Source organism: Pristiophorus japonicus, chromosome 18 (genome assembly GCF_044704955.1).
Source record: "Pristiophorus japonicus isolate sPriJap1 chromosome 18, sPriJap1.hap1, whole genome shotgun sequence".
Taxonomy (NCBI): domain Eukaryota; kingdom Metazoa; phylum Chordata; class Chondrichthyes; family Pristiophoridae; genus Pristiophorus; species Pristiophorus japonicus.
In genome coordinates, this window is record NC_091994.1 from 36623947 (window position 1) to 36645188 (window position 21242).

General features: G+C 43.8%; 1 protein-coding gene across 1 annotated transcript; it reads left to right on the top strand.

Moving 5' to 3' along the window:
• The first annotated feature begins 481 nt into the window (after positions 1 to 481).
• Positions 482 to 21242, top strand: LOC139228659 (iron-sulfur cluster assembly 1 homolog, mitochondrial-like). The gene is made up of 4 exons (XM_070859883.1): positions 482 to 587; positions 10064 to 10117; positions 17294 to 17399; positions 17868 to 21242. The coding sequence occupies exons 1-4, from the start codon at positions 507 to 509 to the stop codon at positions 18014 to 18016; spliced, it is 390 nt and encodes a 129-aa protein (XP_070715984.1). The 5' UTR covers positions 482 to 506; the 3' UTR covers positions 18017 to 21242.

The following is a 21242-nucleotide window of genomic DNA, read 5'->3' on the forward strand; positions in this document are numbered from 1 at the left end:
CTTGCCGGAGAGCGTTGGGCGAGGACTTGGTCATTTCACTCCGGTGTGGCCACGTGGCAGCAATCAACCCCACAGACACTCTGCAGACAGCATTTAAAACGAAAATGAGGAGGAATTTATTTTCTCAGAGAGGAGTGAATCTTTGGAATTCTCTACCCCAGAAAGCTGTGGAGGCTGGGTCATTAAATATATTTAAGGTGGCGATAGACAGATTTTTGAATGATAAGGTAGTCAAGGGTTATGGGGAGCGAGCAGGAAAGTGGAGTTGAGGGTAAGATCAGATCAGCCATAATCTTACTGAATGGCGGAACAGGCTCGAGGGGCCAAATGGCCTACTCCAGCTCCTATTTCTTATGACAAACTAAAAGAGCTGAGGGGTTGATTCCCACCCCTGCCGGTTGCTATGCGCACCCTCCTCGTTGCCATTACGCAGCAAGGCGCGTTGCGATTGGCCTGGTGCGGGCCAGTGAGAGGCAGCCGTGTTGGGACGTGGCCCAGGACGGAAGATGGCGGCGGCGGTGAGGGCAAGCGCTCGAGCGGTGAGCGGCCGTAGGTTGCGGCTGCCGGCCAAAGTCGCCCTCCTGCTGGTAAGAAGGAAAAGGGGTTATTTTTACACCTCAGAAATCTGTCAGCGTACGGCACTGAGAAGTTGTTCAATAACTCTGGACGTTTCCACTGGTCCCGGGTCCCAGGCTCTGGCCTCGGGTTTTCAAAGTGTCCACCCCTCGCACAGAGATTCAGGTCTGGGGCACGGGGAGAGAGGCTGAGGTCAACATTTTGAGAGATGAAAGGGGCAGCGAGAGGCAGAGGATTTAATAAAGTGATATTATTGGATTCGCTGATACCCAAATATCTGTGACATTTCACTCCCTGCGGTCTACCATACAAATTTACAGCACGGAAGGAGGCCATTCGGCCCATCGTGTCCGCGCCGGCCGACAAAGAGCTACCCAGCCTAATCCCACTTTCCAGCTCTCGGTCCGCAGTCCTGTAGGTTACGGCACTGCAAGTGCACGTCCAAGTACTTTTTAAATGTAGTGAGGGTTTCTGCCTCTCCCACCCTTTCAGGCAGTGAGTTCCAGACCCCCACCACCCTCTGGGTGAAGAAATTTCTCCTCAAATCCCCTCTAAACCTCCCCCCAATTACTTTAAATCTATGCCCCCTGGTTATTGACCCCTCTGCTAAGGGAAATAGGTCCACTCTATCCAGGCCCCTCATAATTTTATACACCTCAATAAGGTCTCCCCTCAGCCTCCTCTGTTCCAAAGAAAACAAGCCCAGCCTATCCAACCTTTCCTCACAGCTAACATTCTCCAGACCAGGCAACATTCTTGTAAATCTCTTCTGCACCCTCTCCAGTGCAATCACATCTTTCCTGTAATGTGGTGACCAGAACTGGTCTTTGCCAATGTCGGTGGCTCCCAGCACGAGTATGACACTCGCTACTCGAACACACAACCCAGCTCGGCTGTGAGTCACACGCTGCCCTCTTTCCCCACCCTCTCCTGCCCCACTCTACGTCGAATCAGTCTCGGCTTCGCATGTACGGAATGATCGGCTGGATGAGGCGCTGGGAGGTTCCCCGAGCCGGCCGTGACTCCGGGAAGGGGAGAGCGAGGCAAAAGACAAGCTGAAATCTGCAAGCGGGTCATTTTCAGCACAGCGCCGTTTGAGAAATTACTGCAAAATTTTTTTTCGGGATTTAAAAAAAAAAGAATCGGGATGCAAATGCAATATTTTATCTCGTATTCCCATGGAATGTGAAGCTCTTCGGCTGGTTTGAGAGTAAATGGGGGAAGGGAAAACAGGTTAAACAAAACCCCAGGGTAATCCTAAGGATTTAGTAAATCGCGGTGAAAGCAGAGGTATCGGACTTAGCAATGTCACAAATGTAAGTTTACGCCGATGATGCAATGATCTCGAAGAGTCCTTGTCTGGGCTGTGGCACCGAACAAGAGAATTTACATCCCCACAATCTGCACATGGGTTACCAACCCTCCAGCGATGCCCGGGACTCTCCAGGGGATTAAAATTCATTTCCGGGACACCACTGCAACACACGGGGATAAAAACCATCGGGGGTTGCTGAATAAACAATAAATCGTGTTCTTTTTAAAAACAAAAGCTTTTCTTCAAACAATTTTGTTTATTGCTTATTCACAAAATTGGGAGATGGGGGGAATGGGCTGTTTGACGTGACAGTCAGTAGCAGGACATTTGGAAAATCATAATACAGTCAAGCAGAGTCAGCATGGTTTTATGAAAGGGAAATCACGTTTCACAAATTTGCTGGAGTTCTTTGAGGATGTAATGAACAGGGTGGGTAAGGGGGAACCAGTGGATGTGGTGTATTTGGATTTCCAGAATGCATTCGATAAGGTGCCACATAAAAGATTACTGCACAAGATAAAAGCTCACGGGGTTGGGGGTAATATATTAGCATGGATAGAAGATTGGCTAACTAACAGAAAACAGAGAGTCGGGATAAATGGGTCATTTTCCAGTTGGCAAACAATAACTAGAGGGGTGCCACAGGGATCAGTGCTAGGGCCTCAACTATTTACAATCCATATTAATGACTTGGATGAAGGGACCGAGTGTAATGTAGCCAAGTTTGCTGATGATACAAAGATAGGTGGGAAAGCAAATTGTGAAGAGGACACAAAGTGTCTGCAAAGGGATATAGACAGGCTAAGTGAGTGGGCAAACATTTGGCAGATGGAGTATAATGTGGGAAAATGTGAGGTTATCCACTTTGGTAGGAAAAATAGAAAAGCAAATTATTACTTAAATGGGGAGAGATTACAAAATGCTGCAGTACAGAGGGACCTGGGGGTCCTCGTGCATGAAACACAAAAGATTAACATGCAGTGTTAACAAATTAACATGCAAGTGATCAGGAAGGCAAATGGAAGGTTACAGTCAAGAATCAGCCAATCGGGAAACCAGGAGTCTGTGCGCTTTTCGATTGGCTGTGGGGAGGTGGGGCACAGTGAGGGTGTAACCCCCTCAGGTCTGACCAGATTTGGCAAACCCCCTCTCTAGCCTGCAATGTAAATGACACTAAGCCGGCGCCTGAAAGAGTGAGGGTTGGAGATGAGAGCATTAGCCCCGATACTCCCAATCCATAATCCCCACAGCTCGCAGTAACTCTCCCAACAGCCCACCCCCCCAACAACGGCAATGTAATAAAAACAGAAAATGCTGTCAAATCTCAGCAGGTCAGGCAGCATCTGTGGAGAGAGAAAGAGTTAACATTAACATTTCGGGTCTGTGACCCATGGTCAGAACCGGAAAAGTCAGAGATGTAATGGACTCGATCAAACACGAGAATGGGAACCGACAGCTAAGAAGATGAACAATGGTAAAAGAGACAAACAGAAATCCCGTCTGAGGGAAGAGCAGGACTTGTTCAAGGTGGGCATTCCTCGAAGAGAAGTGGCCATGAATTAAACACCAATACAAAAGCAAAATACTGCGGATGCTGGAAATCTGAACTAAAAACAGAAAATGCTGGAAATCTCAGCGGGTCAGGCAGTGTCTGTGGAGAGAAATAGAGTTAGGTAACGTTGTAATGTAATGTTAATTTGTCTTTTTAAAAAGTGGAGGTCCCTACCAAAATAAAATGAATCTGTAAACTCCTGACATCACATTACGACACAAATGGTGTTAGACTTTGCTGCATTCCAACGTTTTGCCAGGATGATGTATTATAGTGAATAAATAGCAAGCTCACGGAGACACTCTGTAAAATCAGGTTTTAGGAATCCACACACTGTAAACACCAGCCCGACTAAACGAGCTTTCGTTTTTCACACTTTCAAAACTTTTACCCACGTGACATTTTAGATTTAGTGCGATCGAATAGTAAAGGACAATTCGAAATACAGGTACATAGTTTGCAACTTTTACAGCACGTGTTTTTTAATGAACACAACCTGAGTGTTTATATCAAAGTGCAAAGAAATATTTAACAATAAAAGAACGGTTGGCTTCTCTACCGATGATGAAATTTAACAAGCTCAGAGCCAGCAGACCAGCTCCTCATAAGAGTGAGGATTCTCAGTGGGTGGATGATGGGGTGAGTGGGTCGGTGAGTGGGTCGGTGGGTGGGTGAGGGGGTCGGTGGGTGGGTGACGGGGTCAGTGGGTGAGGGGGTGGGTGGATGGGTGAGGGGGTCGGTGGGTGACGGGGTCTGTGGATTGGATTAGATTAGTCCATGAATGTTAATTTATGAATCTATTTACAGATCAAACGGTTATCATTAGTCCTTGATCACTCTGTCACAAAGCCGGCACAGGCACGAAGGGTCGAACGGCCTCCTTCTGTGCTGTATCGTTCTATAATGAAAGACCTATCACGTTCAGGTTAAATGGGCAGGTACTCAGATTAGAGTTAATGTAGCGAGCAATAAGGAGGGTGGAGTCTCCGGACAGCTTTTGAGCAAAGTAATGTATCAACAAACACATCATCCCGAGAAAGCGGAGGCTAACGTCACCGTCCACTCAGAGCGACAACTTGGGCTGGAGCCGGGTCCTTACTCCTGATCACTGTCCAGGGAGCCCTGCTGGAAACTGTGTCTGTGGTCTATGTGTGTATGACTCTCGGTGTGTGTCTGTATGTGCGTGTACGTATGTCTGTGTCTGTGTATCTGTCTGTGTCTGTATGTCAGTGTGTGTGTCTGTATCTCGTGTCAGTGTGTGTGTCTGTGTCTGTGTGTGTGTCTGTGTCTCGTGTCTGTCAATGTGTGTCTGTGAGTGTGTCTATGTGTCAGTGTTTCATGTATGTGTGTGTATGTGACTCTTGGTATCTGTCAATGTGTGTGTGTGTGACTCTCGGTGTTTGTGTCCGTGTCTCAGTCTGTGTGTGTGTCAGCGTGCGTGTGTGTGAGCGTGTGTGTATGTGTATGTGTTTGTGAGTGTATGTGAGCGTGTATGTATGAGTGTGTGTGTGTCTCAGTCTGTGACTGTCAGTGTATATGTGTGTGTGTGTCTCAGTCTGTGACTGTCAGTGTATATGTGTGTGTGTGTCTCAGTCTGTGACTGTCAGTGTATATGTGTGTGTGTAAGTGTGTGTGTGTCTCAGTCTGTGACTGTCGGTGTGTGTGTGTGTATGTCTCAGTCTGTGACTTGTCAGTGTATATGTGTGTGTGAGTGTCTCAGTCTGTGACTGTCAGTGTATATGTGTGTGTGTCTCAGTCTGTGACTGTCAGTGTATATATGTGTCGAGAACTTTCTGGACAAATTAGTCCCAAACTGGATTGTTCTGCCCGATATCGCGTATGTCCACAAAACAAACTTAAGTTCAGTTTCTTAATAAACGATTCTTGTACATATGTGTCAATAGGTCATTTTTTTTTGCTAATTTTCTTCTGGTTTGAAACAACTAGATGTGAGACTCCAACCTAACTGGTCATCCTTGTATAGAATGGTATGTTAATTATATGCTTTCAGTCTTTCACATAACAGTATCACTATCAGATTAATATTTTCTAATATAAAAACAGAAAATGCTGGAAACACTCAGCTGGTCAGGCAGCATCTGTGGGGAGAGAAATAGAGTTAATGTTTCAGGTCGATGACCTTGCTCAACTTTTGTAATCTCTAATGTTTGGCCAGTTTTGTGGTCTGCCCTCAAAGTCTCACTCATACTTGTAACATAACCACCACCTAATATAGCCAATATACAACACTAATAAAGTCAGTTATTGACCCGTATTTTGCTGCCCCTACATGTGCATACGAGGTGCGGTCGCTCCCATAAGGACCCTGCAAGATCCGGGTTTTCGAATGCGTAGACCCAGAACTTGCAATCTGTGAAGAATCTTCTTGACAGATCATCCGCATCCCGGAAAAAGGGCATCTGCGGGTGGAGAGTTGGGCTATTTGCCCAACGAATACCCGTGAAATTCTTACACTTGGTAAAAGCAGGCATAAGGCTTGCTTTTACCACTGTAAGAGTTTAAATGTACAGGTTTTTAAAATTTAATTTCAATGAGGTAGCCTCTTAAAACATTTACATTTATTTTTCAAAAAATTAAATGTTTGTTTTCAATATGTAATTAAATGGTATTTTAAATATGTAATTTTAAAATAATTTATTTGATGTGTTCATGTATTTTTTGTGGTATTCCTATTCATGCTTATGAATGGGGATCCCCTTTCATTGGTTGGGTCAGCCCAGGTGATCCCTGGGGCGTTAGCGAACTGCATGCGCCCCGGGATACACTGGTCTCTTCACATGTCTATGTGTAGAAGCGCAGGAGCGCGGGTCTCCATGGATCCAGGATCATCAGATAGGTTCGTAGATTTTTTACCGGTCAGAGGCATCCACCTGCCGGAAGCCTTCGACCGCGAATTCAGGCCCATTGTGTACTCTGCGTGTCACTTTTACATATAGTAGGCTGATGTGGATTCTTTTCAACCACTTTCATGAAGTTTTGATCATTCTGTCAATCTATATAATATAATGCAAAATCTTGTATCTGCTGTAATGTCAATAGGCTATCTAAGCAGCCAATCACAATAAGGATTCTCTCAGACTGAGTACCAGGAAATGAGTAAGCTCCTTTGATTCTAACTTTAAAAAAATGTTATAGTGAGCAAAACAAAGATTGGGGTGCTCTCTTGGGGAATAGGTTAACCTGAAATAAAGATAAACAGACTTAATTTTTTTTTAAGCTTCTTGCTTCTTAAAAATCTTAATTTTTTATTAAAAGAGAAATTTGACACACAACAAAATTAACATTGCCCGTTTCCGCCCCTGCCTCAGCTCATCTGCTGCTGAAACCTTCATCCATGCTGTTGTTACCTCTAGACTTGACTATTCCAATGCACTTCTGGCTGGCCTCCCACATTCTACCTACGTGTAAACTTGAGGCCATCCAAAACTCGGCAGCCCGTGTCCTAAGTCCCGCTCACCCCTGTGTTCTCTGACGTACATTGGCTTCCGGTTAAGCAACGCCTTGATTTCAAAATTCTCATCCTTGTTTACAAATCCCAACATGGCCTCGCCCCTCCCTATCTCTAATCTCCTTCAGCCTCACAACCCCCTGAGATGTCTGCGCACCTCTAATTCTGCCCTCTCGAGCAGCCCTGATTATAACTGCTCAACCATTGGTGCTCGTGCCTACAGCTGCCTGGGCCCTAAGCTCTGGAACTCACTCCCTAAACCTATCGCCTCTCTACACCTCTTTCCTCTTTTAATACGCTCCTTAAAACCTGTCTCTACCGTAATTTCTTATGTGGCTCAGTGTCAAATGGATTTGTTTTGTATTATAACACTCTTGTGAAGCGCCTTGGGATGTTTTACTACATTATAGGCGCTATATAAATACAAGTTGTTGTTGAACCATAACGTTTGTTTAACAGTCAATATGCTGTTAAAACCCCAGTTGCACCCAATACTAAAAAGGTCTTACTTTTAACAGGGTATTTAACTGATATTACCAAGTAAGAGCTGACGTTTTTGTCACTTTCCCTGATTTCACAGATTACATTGATTGCTGGCTGTAAAGGGCCAGCGAACGCTATTAGTTCGCCGTTATTACCCACCGCAAATTCCGAGCCATTGTTTTTTTCACATGATCAAATTTATCTATTGAATTTATTCTTGTTAAACTTATTGAAGTTTTTATGTGAAAGTTTCAAACTGTCCCAAAATCCTGGGCTTCAATTGGATATTTTTACCTCAGAACTGTTGAAGGAAAGCTTTCAATCACATCCATGTATTCTGAGCAGGTGTAATTAGCAGTATTTCTCAGGATGCAATCTGTATGACCAGGAATTGAAGGGTAGAAAGGTGTGACCCCTCATCCTGTGAGGATTTGAGGTTTTTTTTCCTCCAAACAACTTTGAAAGAAACTGAATTTTCAAAGGTTTTATTTAAGGCTATTGGTGAATTTATATAAATATATTCCAATTGAGCTTTTGTGTTTGAACTAAAAAGAGGAGCATGAGGAACAGTATTAGCTGTCTTTTGAGACAACAATGGGAATGGTAACGTTCTTCAGTTAGAGAAGGAAATGGGTAATTTACAGAGCATGTTTTATGAAAATAATTCAGTCATTGCTATTGGCTGTATATATTTCCTGAACCATTTTTGTTATATAAAAACTTGGAAACTGCATATACAATGACCTTTAAGCATTTTATGGTGTAATTGTTTATGGATGTATTTACATGCTAAACATACTAATAGTGTATCCCTGGCACACTACAGGAATGTCGATCAGGAAATTGTGTGCCCAAGTCCATGATTTTCCATCCATTAATTTTAATGAGAAGAAAACTTGCATTTTACGGCAAGTATATAAAGACAGGAGTCAGTTGACAATGGGGAAGTTGGTGGTGGTACCTGGCATTGCTAGAACACGTGGAGAACAGAGCTCTGATGATTTGAATGGGGCCATTTGTGGGTTCCCTCCTCCACAAGGATGTTGGACCCTGCTCCCTACTGCCAGATCCCAGCAACACTCAGGTTCTAAAACTGCATTCCGAGTCCTGCTGGAACTTGGGATCTCCCTCATTAACTTCTTTCACCTCCTTCTGCATCCCATGACCCCTTCTTAGTACTCACAAACCTCTAGATCACACATCCAGTACTCACTGATCCTATAACTGTCTCCAATCTTCCAAGACCTTGAGAACGCCCTCCAGTGCCCCCAGATAAGAACATAAGAAATAGGAGCAGGTGTAGGCCATACGACCCCACCATTCAATAAGATCATGTCTGAAGTTCTAAATCAACTCCACTTTTCACCCTATCCCCATTGCAGTTGATTCCCTTCGTGCCCAAATGTCTGCCAATCTATCTATTAAATATACTCACTGACTCACAGCACTTAGGTGTAGAGAATTCCAAAGATTCACAACCCTCTGAGTGAAGAAATTTCTCCTCATCTGTCCTGAGACTATAAACCTTAGTTCTAAGTCAGTGTTCCAGGTAATATTTTGCATAACACCCTGTGATTAGAAAACCCCTGACTCACCATGAACAATGTCACAAGATATCTGCTAGTCATAAAATATAAGTCTTGCATCTACAGCAGGGCCATCTCACTATCATAGATGAAGAACATCTTTAAAACCAGAGAGGAAGGTAATCATTTCATGCTGGCCTCTTCTGACATACAACCAGAAATTTAAAAGCAGCTACCTGCATCCTCTGACAGATCAGGTTCAGCATGGGTCTACCTCCACAGTTAAAGTCACAACTTTGCTTCAGATTATCCACGAGAAATGCCTGGGAGATTAGCTGGTACTGTAATACTTCCTATCCAGCTCTTTTGAGGTGCTGATTAATTAATAATAATTAATTTATATAGTACTATCAGGTCAAAATATCTCAAAAGCAGTTCATGCAACAAATCACTTTTTGAAATGGAGTCACTATTGCTATGTATGTAACAACAGAGGCCACATTGCAGCAGTACTGGCCCGAAAATAGATGAATAACCAGTTAACTTGTGATTGGTGTTGGTTGAGAGAGGAGTAATGCTGTGGAATCTTTAGCGTTCATCTGCCTTGGTTTAACCTCTCCTTTGAATGATAGCACCCCTGACAATTCAGCATTTCCTTAGTATCACATAGGAACAGCAGTCAACTAGTCGCTCCTCGAATCTGCTCTGTTATATTTGTTATCTATAGCACTTCTTTATCTTTTTAATCCCAATTATTTTCCTTTTCCATATATTCCATAATCTTCTCACTTGCCAAGTAAGTATCTATCGCCCTCTTATTCACAGAATCAATTGAAGTCTTTAAGGCCTTCTGATGCACTATGTTCCACATTCTCTCAATTATTTGTGTGAAGAAAGTTTTACTAGATTTGCTTTTAAGCAGTTAAACTCAAAATCTAAGATTACGTCCCTTTGTTCTGGATATTTAATGTGCCTCACTTGCCAGACCAATATAAATGGTATTAAACATGCCTTTTAGTTCCTTAATTACTTGTTGAAATCTGATTTTATGACCAGTTTTACCATCTCTGAGACAGTTTTGAAACTCCAGTCTGACCTAATTCAACATCAATGACTTTATACATTTATTTTTTCATTTTCAGACTTCATCTGCTGTCAGCAGAATTAAAAATCTTCTGCAACACCGACCAGATTGTGTAAGTAAAATTGCACATTTTAAAGATCAGATTTTGCACCCTGAACAGAAAGACCTCTCTGGTCTGTTAACTATATTGTGACTGACGATCATAATTGTAACTCCTTGTGGGGAAGGGGTGGATTATGTACTTGATTAGGTGAGACAATCAGTGTTGAGAGTTTAATCCTTGCTTATTTTTTGACACCCAAGGTCAGATGGTACTTAGCATTTTCTGGTCAGGTATAATGTAGACCGGATAATAGGCAATGGTCTCAACTGCCAACTGTGGAGAAGCATCCTCTGTTATAACAATGCATTTTCTGTTTCCCACACCAGGTGTCCCTACCATCTCTCAGTGAGACACAAACTTACAGATAATTTTGGTCCATGGTCTCCAGTCCATCAGCGACTGGGTTGAAATTGACGCTCTTCATTTGCTTTTAGAGGAGCCCAAGTCTGAGCTCTTTAAAAGTCCATGTCCCAGAGGTGAAATTATAGTATCTAACCCACTGTGATACCCAATTCCTCTCATTTTATTTATTCATCTAAGGCACAGTACTTAGATCCAGTTATCTGTCTCTTAGTTATCAGGATTTAACAATCGAGATTACTTAAATTCATGATTGTACAGGTACTAATATATGTGTTAGTTTTGCTCCCTCTTACTATTAGGCTGAGTAACTCCTGAGCCATTTCCACTGATGTTGTGGTATTTATTACCTGAACAGGAAATTAGGTGTCAGAATCGATAATTTCTTTGTAACTGAGAGTTAAAACAAATAAAAGTTGCATTGGCGTCATATGGTCCTGTAGCCCCTAGTATATTAACAAAGAACCTCTTCAGTGCTCCGAAGCTTATTACAATCCCCACCGATATATGCGATGGCCGGTATAATGTGATGATGCTATTACAATATTCCACTATATAACAAGAATATTCCTTTTGTCCAATTTCCAGCTCCACTCTGACCTGCCACTTTATTTAAACGCAGTAACTATTTGTAATGTCTTCCGACACATACGCAGAAGCAAGAGTTAGGACAAATATCACCGACTCTGCCCCACACACACCCCCCCCAGCGCAATTCTTACCATCTCTTTTCTGTGCGTGCGTCCAACACCACGTTGCCTCCACTGAACAGCTGAACAAATCTCCGGGCCCCAAGCCTCCCACAGCGCTGAGGAGAGAGAGCGCTTCGGGGAGTGGGGTGGGTGGGGAGAAAAAGAGAGCTTGGAGGGGGGTGGGGAGAGAGAGCTTGCGTGGGGGGGGGGAAGAGAGAGAGCTTGGGGGGGTGGGGAAGAGAGAGCGAGAGAGCTAGGGGGGGGAGAGAGAGAGAGAGAGAGAGAGAGAGCTTGGGGGGGGGGGAGAGGGAGGGGAGAGAGAGCTTGGGGGGGGGGGGAGAGGGAGGGGAGAGAGAGCTTGGGGGGGGCGGCGAGGGAGGGGAGAGAGAGCTTGGGGGGAGGAGAGAAAGAGAGAGCTTTGGGGGGGGGGTGGAGAGAGAGAGCTTGGGTGGGGGAGGGGGTGAGAGAGAGTTCGGGTTGGGGGGGAAAGAGAGCGGGTTGGGAAGAGAGGGCTTGGGGCGGGGGAGAGAGAGAGAGAGAGCTTGTGGGGGGGGCGGGCGGAAGAGGAGAGAGAGCGTGTATGGGGGGGGGGGGGGGGAGAGGAGAGAGAGAGAGAGAGCATGGGTGGGGGGGGGAGGAGACACCGGAGGGGAGAGAGGGAACTCAGAGAAGACAGATCACGTGCTTGGATAAGGGTCTTCAGCTGGCGGAGGGATTGCTGGGGTAAGGGTCTTCAGCTGGCAGAGGGAAGCACTTACGTTGGGGTAATGGACTTCAGCTGTGGGAGGCAGCACATGTGCTGGGGTAAGGGTCTTCAGCTGGCAGAGGGATGCACTTGCGCTGGAGTGAGGAACTTCGGCTGAAACTTGGTGGCTTTTGGGGAGATCTATCCTCTGTGGCTTCTGAAGTCGAAATGGATCAAATTACAAATTGGAATTTCACTCAGAACTTGGGCTGGGCGGTTCCAGTTACACATTCCAGAGGAACTTCAGGGTGTGGCTATGTCCTAGGCGGAGTGTTTGCTACTGCTGTTGGGGAGGGGTGAAACTAATATGGCAGGGGATTGGGGGCAGAGGGAAGTAAAAAGGGGGCAGAAGCAAAAGATAGGAAGGAGAAAAACAAGAGAGGTGGGCAGAGAAATCAAGGGCAAAAATCAACAAGGGCCACAGTACAACATAAATCTAAAAGGACAAAGAGTGTTAAAAAAACAAGCGTGAAGGCTCTGAGTCTCAATGCGAGGAGCATTCGTAATAAGGTGGACGAATTAACTGCGCAGATAGCTGATAACAGATATGATGTAATTGGGATTACGGAGACATGGCTCCAGGGTAACCAAGGCTGGGAACTCAACGTCCAGGGGTATTCAATATTCAGGAAGGATAGACAGGAAGGAAAAGGAGGTGGGGTAGCGTTGCTGGTTAAAGAGGAGGTTAACGCAATAGTAAGGAAGAACATTAGCTTGGATGATGTGGAATCTATATGGGTAGAGCTGCGAAACACTAAAGGGCAGAAAACGTTAGTGGGAGTTGTGTACAGACCACCAAACAGTAGTATGGAGGTTGGGGATGACACCAAACAGGAAATTAGGGACGCATGCAATAAGGGTACAGCAGTTATCATGGGTGACTTTAACCTACATATTGATTGGGCTAACCAAACTGGTGGCAATACTGTGGAGGAGGATTTCCTGGAGTGTATAAGGGATGGTTTTCTAGACCAATATGTCGAGGAGCCAACTAGAGAGCAGGCCATCCTAGACTGGGTCTTGTGCAACGAGAGAGGATTAATTAGCAATCTGGTCGTGCGTGGCCCCTTGGGGAAGAGTGACCATAATATGGTAGAATTCTTCATTAAGATGGAGAACGACACAGTTAATTCAGAGACGAGGGTCCTGAACTTAAAGAAAGGAAACTTCGATGATATGAGACGTGATTTGGCTAGGATAGACTGGCGAATGATACTTAAAGGGTTGGCGGTGGAGGCAATGGCAGACATTTAAAGATCACATGGATGAATTACAACTACTGTACATCTCTGACTGGCGTAAAAATAAAACAGGAAAGGTGGCTCAACTGTGGCTAACGAGGGAAATTAAAGATAGTATTAAATCCAAGGAAGAGGCATATAAATTGGCCAGAAAAAGCAGCAAACCTGAGGACTGGGAGAAATTTAGAATCCACCAGAGGAGGACAAAGGATTTAATTAGAAGGGGGAAAATAGAGTATGAGAGTAAGCTTGCAGGGAACATAAAAACTGACTGCAAAAGCTTCTGTAGATATGTGAAGAGAAAAAGATTAGTGAAGACTAATGTAGGTCCCTTGCGGTCAGAATCAGGTGAATTCATAATGGGGAACAAGGAAATGGCAGACCAATTGAACAAATACTTTGGTTCTGTCTTCACTAAGAAAGTCACGAATAACCTCCCGAAAATACTAGGGGACCGAGGGACTAGCGTGAAGGAGGAATTGAGGGAAATCCTTATTAGTCAGGAAATGATGTTAGGGAAACTGATGGGACTGAAGGCTGATAAATCTACAGAGCCTGATAGTCTGCATCCCAGAGTACTTAAAGAAGTGGCCCTAGAAATAGTTGATGCGTTAGTGGTTATTTTCCAAAATTCCATGGACTCTAGATCAGTACCTATGGATTGGAGGGTAGCTAATGTAACCCCACTTTTTAAAAAAGGAGGAAGAGAAAACAGGGAATTATAGACTGGTTAGCCTGACATCGGTGGTAGGGAAAATGCTGGAATCAATTATTAAAGATGTAATAGCGCATTTGGAAAGCAGTGACAGGATCGGTCCAAGTCAGCATGCATTTATGAAAGGGAAATCATGCATGACAAATTTTCTAGAGTTTTTTTTGAGGATGTAACTAGTAGAGTGGATACGGGAGAACCAGTGGATGTGGTGTATTTGGACTTTCAAAAGACTTTTGACAAGGTCCCACACAAGAGATTAGTGTATAAAATTAAGGCATATGGTATTGGGTGTAATGTATTGACGTGGATAGAGAACTGGTTGGCAGACAGAAAGCAAAGAGTGGGAATAAACGGGTCCTTTTCAGAATGGCAGGCAGTGACTAGTGGAGTGCCGCCAAGGTTCAGTGCTGGGACCCCAGCTATTTACAATATACATTACTGATTTAGACAAAGGAATTGAATGTATTATCTCCAAGTTTGCAGATGACACTAAGCTGGGTGGCAGTGTGAGCTGTGAGGAGGATGCTAAGAGGCTGCAGGGTGACTTGGACAGGTTAGGTGAATGGGCAAATGTATGGCAGATGCAGTATTTTGTGGATAAATGTGAGGTTATCCACTTTGATGGCAAAAACCGGATGGCAGATTATTATCTGAATGGTGACATTAGTAAAAGGGGAGGTGCAACAAGACCTGGGTGTCATGGTACATCAGTCACTGAAGGGAGGCATGCAGGTACAGCAGGCGGTGAAGAAAGCAAATGGCATGCTGGCCTTCAATAGCGAGAGGATTTGAGTATAGGAGCAGGGAGGTCATACTGCAGTTGTACAGGGCCTTGGTGAGACCACACCCTTGAGTATTGTGTGCAGGTTTGGTCTCCTAATCTGAGGAAGGACGTGCTTGCTATTGAGGGAGTGCAGCGAAGGTTCACCAGACTGATTCCCAGGATGGCAGGACTGACATATGAAGAAAGACTGGATTGACTAGGCTTATACTCACTCGAATTTAGAAGAATGAGAGGGGATCTCATAGAAACATATAAAATTCTGATGGGATTGGATAGGTTAGATGCAGGAAGAATGTTCCCGATGTTGGGGAAGTTCAGAACCAGTAGTCACAGTCTAAGGATAAGGGGTAAGCCATATAGGACCGAGATGAGGAGAAACTTTTTCACCTCAGAGAGTGGTGAACCTGTGGGATTCTCTACCACAGAAAATTGTTGAGTCCAGTTCGTTGGATATATTCAAGAGGGAGTTAGATGTGACCCTTACGGCTAAGGGGATATGGAGAGAAGGTGGGAATGGGGTACTGAAGCTGCATGATCAACTGGTCCTTTTCAGAATGGCAGGCAGTGACTAGTGGGGTGCCGCAGGGCTCAGTGCTGGGACCCCAGCTATTTACAATATACATTAATGATTTAGATGAAGGAATGGAGTGTAATATCTCCAAGTTTGCAGATGACACTAAGCTGGGTGGCGATGTGAGCTGTGAGGAGGACGCTAAGAGGCTGCAGGATGACTTGGACAGGTTAAGTGAGTGGGCAAATGCATGGCAGATGTAGTATAATGTGGATAAATGTGAGGTTATCCACTTTGGTGGCAAACACACAAAGGCAGAATATTATCTGAATGGTGGCAGATTAGGAAAAGGGGAAGTGCAACAAGACCTGGGTGTCATGGTACATCAGTCATTGAAAGTTGGCATGCAGATACAGCAGACGGTGAAGAAGGCAAATGGTATGTTGGCCTTCATAGCTAGGCAATTTGTGTACAGGAACAGGGAGATCTTACTGCACTTGTACAGGGCCTTGGTGAGGCCTCACCTGGAATATTGTGTTCAGTTTTGGTCTCCTAATCTGAGGAAGGACGTTCTTGCTATTGAGGGAGTGCAGCGAAGGTTCACCAGACTGATTTCTGGGATGGCAGGACTGACATATGAGGAGAGACTGGATCAACTGGGCCTGTATTCACTGAAGTTTAGAAGGATGAGAGGGGATCTCATAGAAACATATAAAATTCTGACGGGACTGGACAGATTAGATGCAGGAAGAATGTTCCCGATGTTTGGGAAGTCCAGAATCAGGGGACACAGTCTAAGGATAAGGGGTAAGCCATTTAGGGCTGAGATGAGGAGAAACTTCTTCACTCAGTTGTTAACCTGTGGAATTCTCCACCACAGTGAGTTGTTGATGCCAGTTCATTGGATATATTCAGGGGGGAGTTATGACCCTCTTGGCTAAAGGGATCAAGGGGTATGGAGAGACAGCAGGAAAGGGGTACTGAGGTGAATGATCAGCCATGATCTTATTGAATGGTGGTGCAGGCTGGAAGGGCCGAATGGCCTACTCCACCTATTTTCTATGTTTCTCTGAAGGGCCGAATGGCCTACTCCTGCACCTATTTTCTATGGTTCTATCGTCCAAGGGGACCAATCAGCAATAGGTCCTGTGAACCAATCACAGAAACGGCTGCATTTCAGTTAGTACAAATAGACGCATCCTTATTTATACTGCACTGTGCACTTCGGACAAACTATAACCCCCATACACTTAGAGGGAATTAGATGGGCTTAAGTACACAAAAGGTTAACGAGATGTTATTTACTTATTTTTTTGTTCTTGCATTCAGTGTACCTTAATGAGGTGCGAACTAGTGAGTTTCTGCCCAAAACAAACAGCGCTTAAGACACTATAACCAGCAGCTTTGAAATTGACATTAACGTAAATGGATAATGGTTATCACTTTGTGACTGCTCATTTTAAACTTGGATGTTTTAAGTGGTGGGGATTATATGTACATTTGAAATTCAACTGTATAATCAGAATCTGTAGAATTTAAACCTTTAAATTTAACTAATTGCTATGATTTCTGTAAATACAAACTGAAATTTCTCCTATGACCCGGGAGAAAGGGTAATTCATATTATAGAAAGGTTCTATGGGGTATTAATAAACTGAATCCTAATAAATTGTTTGACAAAACCACACTCTGTAATCTGGGAGCACAGGCTCAAGTGGGAAGGTGAACAGTTAGGTTTAACGTCTTCGCATAGAGGATAGTGAAAGTGCCGAAAGGACTGCCTATGGAGGCAGTGGAGCCTGATAGTGTCAGCAGATTCAAGAGGGAGTTGGATAATATTTTGAAGGCTGTAAGAGAGAAAGTATTTTTCAACTTTGGGACTGACGAGATGGACTGTGATTGTCCTTTTCCAGTGTACATACCTGTGCCCCTGCACAATGTCTTTCCAGGGATATTGGACCCAATTCCAACTGCATGACTTTTAATCACTATTGATCCATATATACAGCTCAGGGAGTCTCCTTCAGTTTCATTCCAATAGTTATTCTGTAAAGTATATATATTGAAGCTGCTTTGACCCTGCTTTAATGCAGTTTGCTTTGAAGCTGCTCAGAGGGTTTTCCTTTCCCTTTTTCAGGTTGGTTTGAAAGTTGGAGTCCGTACTCGTGGCTGCAGTGGTCTCTCATATGTGATAGAGTACGCAACAGAGAAGGGAAAGTTTGACGAAGAAGTTAATCAGGATGGTATGGAATGTTGGCAATCTCTAATTCATGGTGAAATGTAGTTAGTCAAGCATTCCATATGTTTTTTAATTCAATGTTAAACTGAAAATTCCCAGTTTGCTGGGAGTGGATTTTTCTTTCACTGTAAGCATGTTGGCTTTCGAGCCCTCATTTCTTCATCATTCCCAAGGTGGACAGCATGGGATAAGTGATCTGCTGCCAGGGCTTGCTCGTGGTAGGTAATGAAGTAGAGCTGGGTTGATGCTGGTGTTTATTTTTGGGTGGGGGCCATTGCTGCTACGATCATATATTACAAGAAATGTAGTACTTTTTTTTCTCAAAATTAAATAAGATAATAGCTCAAGATCTTTATATTTTGACTCGGGCATATGCTCACTGTGCTGTTGAGTATTCTGTCAACGGCTAACAGTTTTAAAACGGGTTTGTTCCTCACTATTATCCCATCTCATCGTTTTATTTTCTTTGCAGGCGTGCGTGTGTTCATTGACCAGAAAGCACAGTTAACCCTGCTGGGAACAGAGATGGATTTTATTGAAACAAAGCTCTCCAGTGAATTTGTTTTCAATAACCCAAATATTAAAGGAACATGCGGATGTGGTGAAAGCTTTACTGTATAAATATTTTAAATACAGGAAATATTTATGTATTATGTATATAAAATGAATGCTATGTAAGTATTTAGTGGTACGTGACTGTATAGATGAGCTTTGGCGATTCTCTCGAACTTATTTAAATATATATGGACATCGTCCCTTGAAAAGCAATGCTAGAAAGTCTGTTGAGAACAGCACAGGGAACAGCCTTAAAACCCTCTTATTTACATCCGTCACTTCTGTTGCAGCTCGTCACTTATACCTGCTTGCATTAATGCTTAAAGTCCTTTGGAAGACTAAAATAGAATTGTCCTCTATTGGACTTTCTGTATGTTGAAGAAACAGTTGTAGTTTGAATCTTATACTGTGGGTGTTCAATTTGGAGAACTCTATACTTGCATTAAAAAGTTACTAACTCCAATTCTGCCAATCCCGTTTTTTTCTATGTTTCTATGTTTGTGCAAAGCATGATTATTGCTGCTGCCTTTATGAATCACGCACAGTTCTTTGGTGAAGGTAATATGCGTATAAAACTCTAAATTCTAGGATTATGGATCCTTATGGATGATGGAAGGGGAGTCATCAGTCAAGAGTAATTCTAAAACATGCTTTGTGGCTGTGGGTTAGTGGCAGTTTTTTCCCTGGATTCAGTTGGACATTTATGAACTCTTTTTTTTACCATCGGGTTAAAATTTTAATCTGAAACCATGTGACCAGACTTGAATCAACGTACGAGTTTGTGTACTTTTCAGAAGAGCTTGATTCAGCAAATAGAATGGGACACGTAACCGCACTCTGGCAATTTAATGACTTGTGGGTGTCAGTGTGCTATTCTTAGTTTGTCCCCATAACAAATGGGTAACAACTGTTAAATTAGCATGGACAGGAATTTGTACTAATGCTAAAATAGTGATCACAAAGTTAAACCCACATTTTTGTAATTTAAAATTTCAGGCACTTGGGGCTTAATTTTCACCACCATGCTGCGCCATTTTTTTTGAGCAAACTAAAATCTGCAAGTTTCGCCAAAGTTTCTGTGTCGTCGTAAACTACTTACGGACGATATTTTTAGTTCCCGATTATTTGATGTCACTGCGAGCGGAACCTGCTGGCTGCGCCATTTTTGGCCATTTAACCTTCTGGTTAAAGCCCATGGGATCCAGGGCAAAGTGGCTAGTTGTATCCAAAATTGGCTTAGAGGTAGGAAGTAAAGGGTAATGGTTGATGGATGTTTTAGTGACTGGATGTTTCCAGTGGGGTTCTGCAGGGCTCCGTACTGGGTCTCTTGTTTTTTGTGGTATATATCAATGATCTAGATTTGAATATAGGGAGTATGATTAAGAAGTTTGCAGATGACATGAAAATTGGTTGTGTGGTTGATAATGAAGAGGAAAGTCATGGACTGCTGGAGGATATCAATCTACTGGTCAGATGGGCAGAGCAGTGGCAAATGGAATTTAATTCGGAGGTGTGAGGTAATGCACTTTGGGAAGGCTAATAAGGAAAGGGTATACACATTAAGCGGTCGGCCACTTAATAGTGTAGATGAACAAAAGGACTTTGTGGAGTGCTTGTCCACAGATCCCTGAAAGTAGCAGGCCAGGTGGATAAGGTGGTTAAGAAGGCATACGGAATACTTGCCTTTATTGGCCGAGGCATAGAATACAAGAGCAGGGAGGTTATGCTTAAATTGTGTAATACTCCGGTTAGAAGGACGTGATTGCACTCGAGAGGGTGCAGAGGAGATTTACTAGGATGCTGCCTGGAATGGATAATTTTAGCTCGGAGGACAGATTGGATAGGCTGGGTTTGTTCTCATTTGGAACACAGGAGCTTGAGAGGTGACCTCATTGAGGTGTACAACATTTTGAGGGGCCTGGATATCGTAGATAGCAAAGGCCTATTTCCATTGGTGGAGGGGTCAATTACGAGGGGGCATAGTTTTAAGGTGGTTGGTGGAAGGCTCAGAGGGGATTTGAAGGGGGACGACTTCATGCAGAGGGTTGTGGGAGTCTGGAACTCTCTGCATGGAAGGGTTGGGGATGCAGAAACCCTCACCACATTTAAAAGTTGCTTGAATGAGCACTTGAAGTGCTGTAACCTGCAGGGTTACGGACCTTGAGCTGGTAAGTGGGATTAGACTGGATAACCTCTTGTTGGCTGGCATAGATACGATAAGTAGTGCAGGGAATCGAATACAACCAAGCTGATCTGGACTAGTTTCGATCGCCTGGATGGGTCAGAGAGGAATTTTCCCAGATTTTTTTCCCCCCCAATTGGCCTGGGTTTTTTCCCCTCCCAGGAGATCACATGGCTGGTTGAGGTGAAGTGCAGAATGTTTCGGTGCAAGGACTGTCGCAGTTGTGTGGGGCGGACTGGTTGCTCTTTACTTTTCCGCCATTGTTCACAGGTTTATATGTAACGTTCAGAGCTGCTGACCGAGTGCTATGTGGCTCTTTGTTGACCGGCGTGGGCATGATAGGCCAAAATGGCCTCATTCTGCGCTGTGGATATCTATGTTTCAGCAAGTTTTGCCAACTGCGATTTTTAAAAAAAAACCTACGTGAGCTTAAAAATCGACTCAAAGATGACGCCATTGTTTTAGCGGAGCTGAGTTAGGTTTTGGAGGGAGGAAAGACATTAATTTCATACACAACTGCATGATACATGTTTCTTTTTGCAGGAGGATAGGACCGGGGGGGGAGCCTTTTGACCCGGAATAGGAGTGGCACCGGGGTCTTTCAGCACGGGATAGGAGCCGCACCTCCTAATGTGATGAGGCTTGGAGAAGTTGCTGTTATTTATACAATAAGCTGCCCAGAGGCAGTCAAGGCTGATGGAAAGCATTCCTTCAAATTAAACATAGAGCTCTGTTGAAACAACAAACAGCAGTTGTGTCTGTTTATTCTTACTGTAATGAAACGGCACTGGGCGCTACAATTGCTTATGTCTTGTGTAAGTTTCACTTTCCAGCCTCATCCCTTCAGTGTGTCCTTCATTACCCTGGTAACCTCAGTTTTTTGGCACAGACTTTCAGCTCCACTCAGAGTTTAAGGACAATGCACCGCACCAAATTCAAAATTTATTACGCGACTTTTTTTTGGCGTAGTCGGCCACTAAAAAAATTGGACGTACCAAAAGTCGGCAAGCTACAATTAAATTAATTTGTTGTATATGTTACAGTTTCCAAACCAACAACCCAAACACTTGTACCAGTAACAGTTTAATTTTATGCTGTGTATCAATAAAT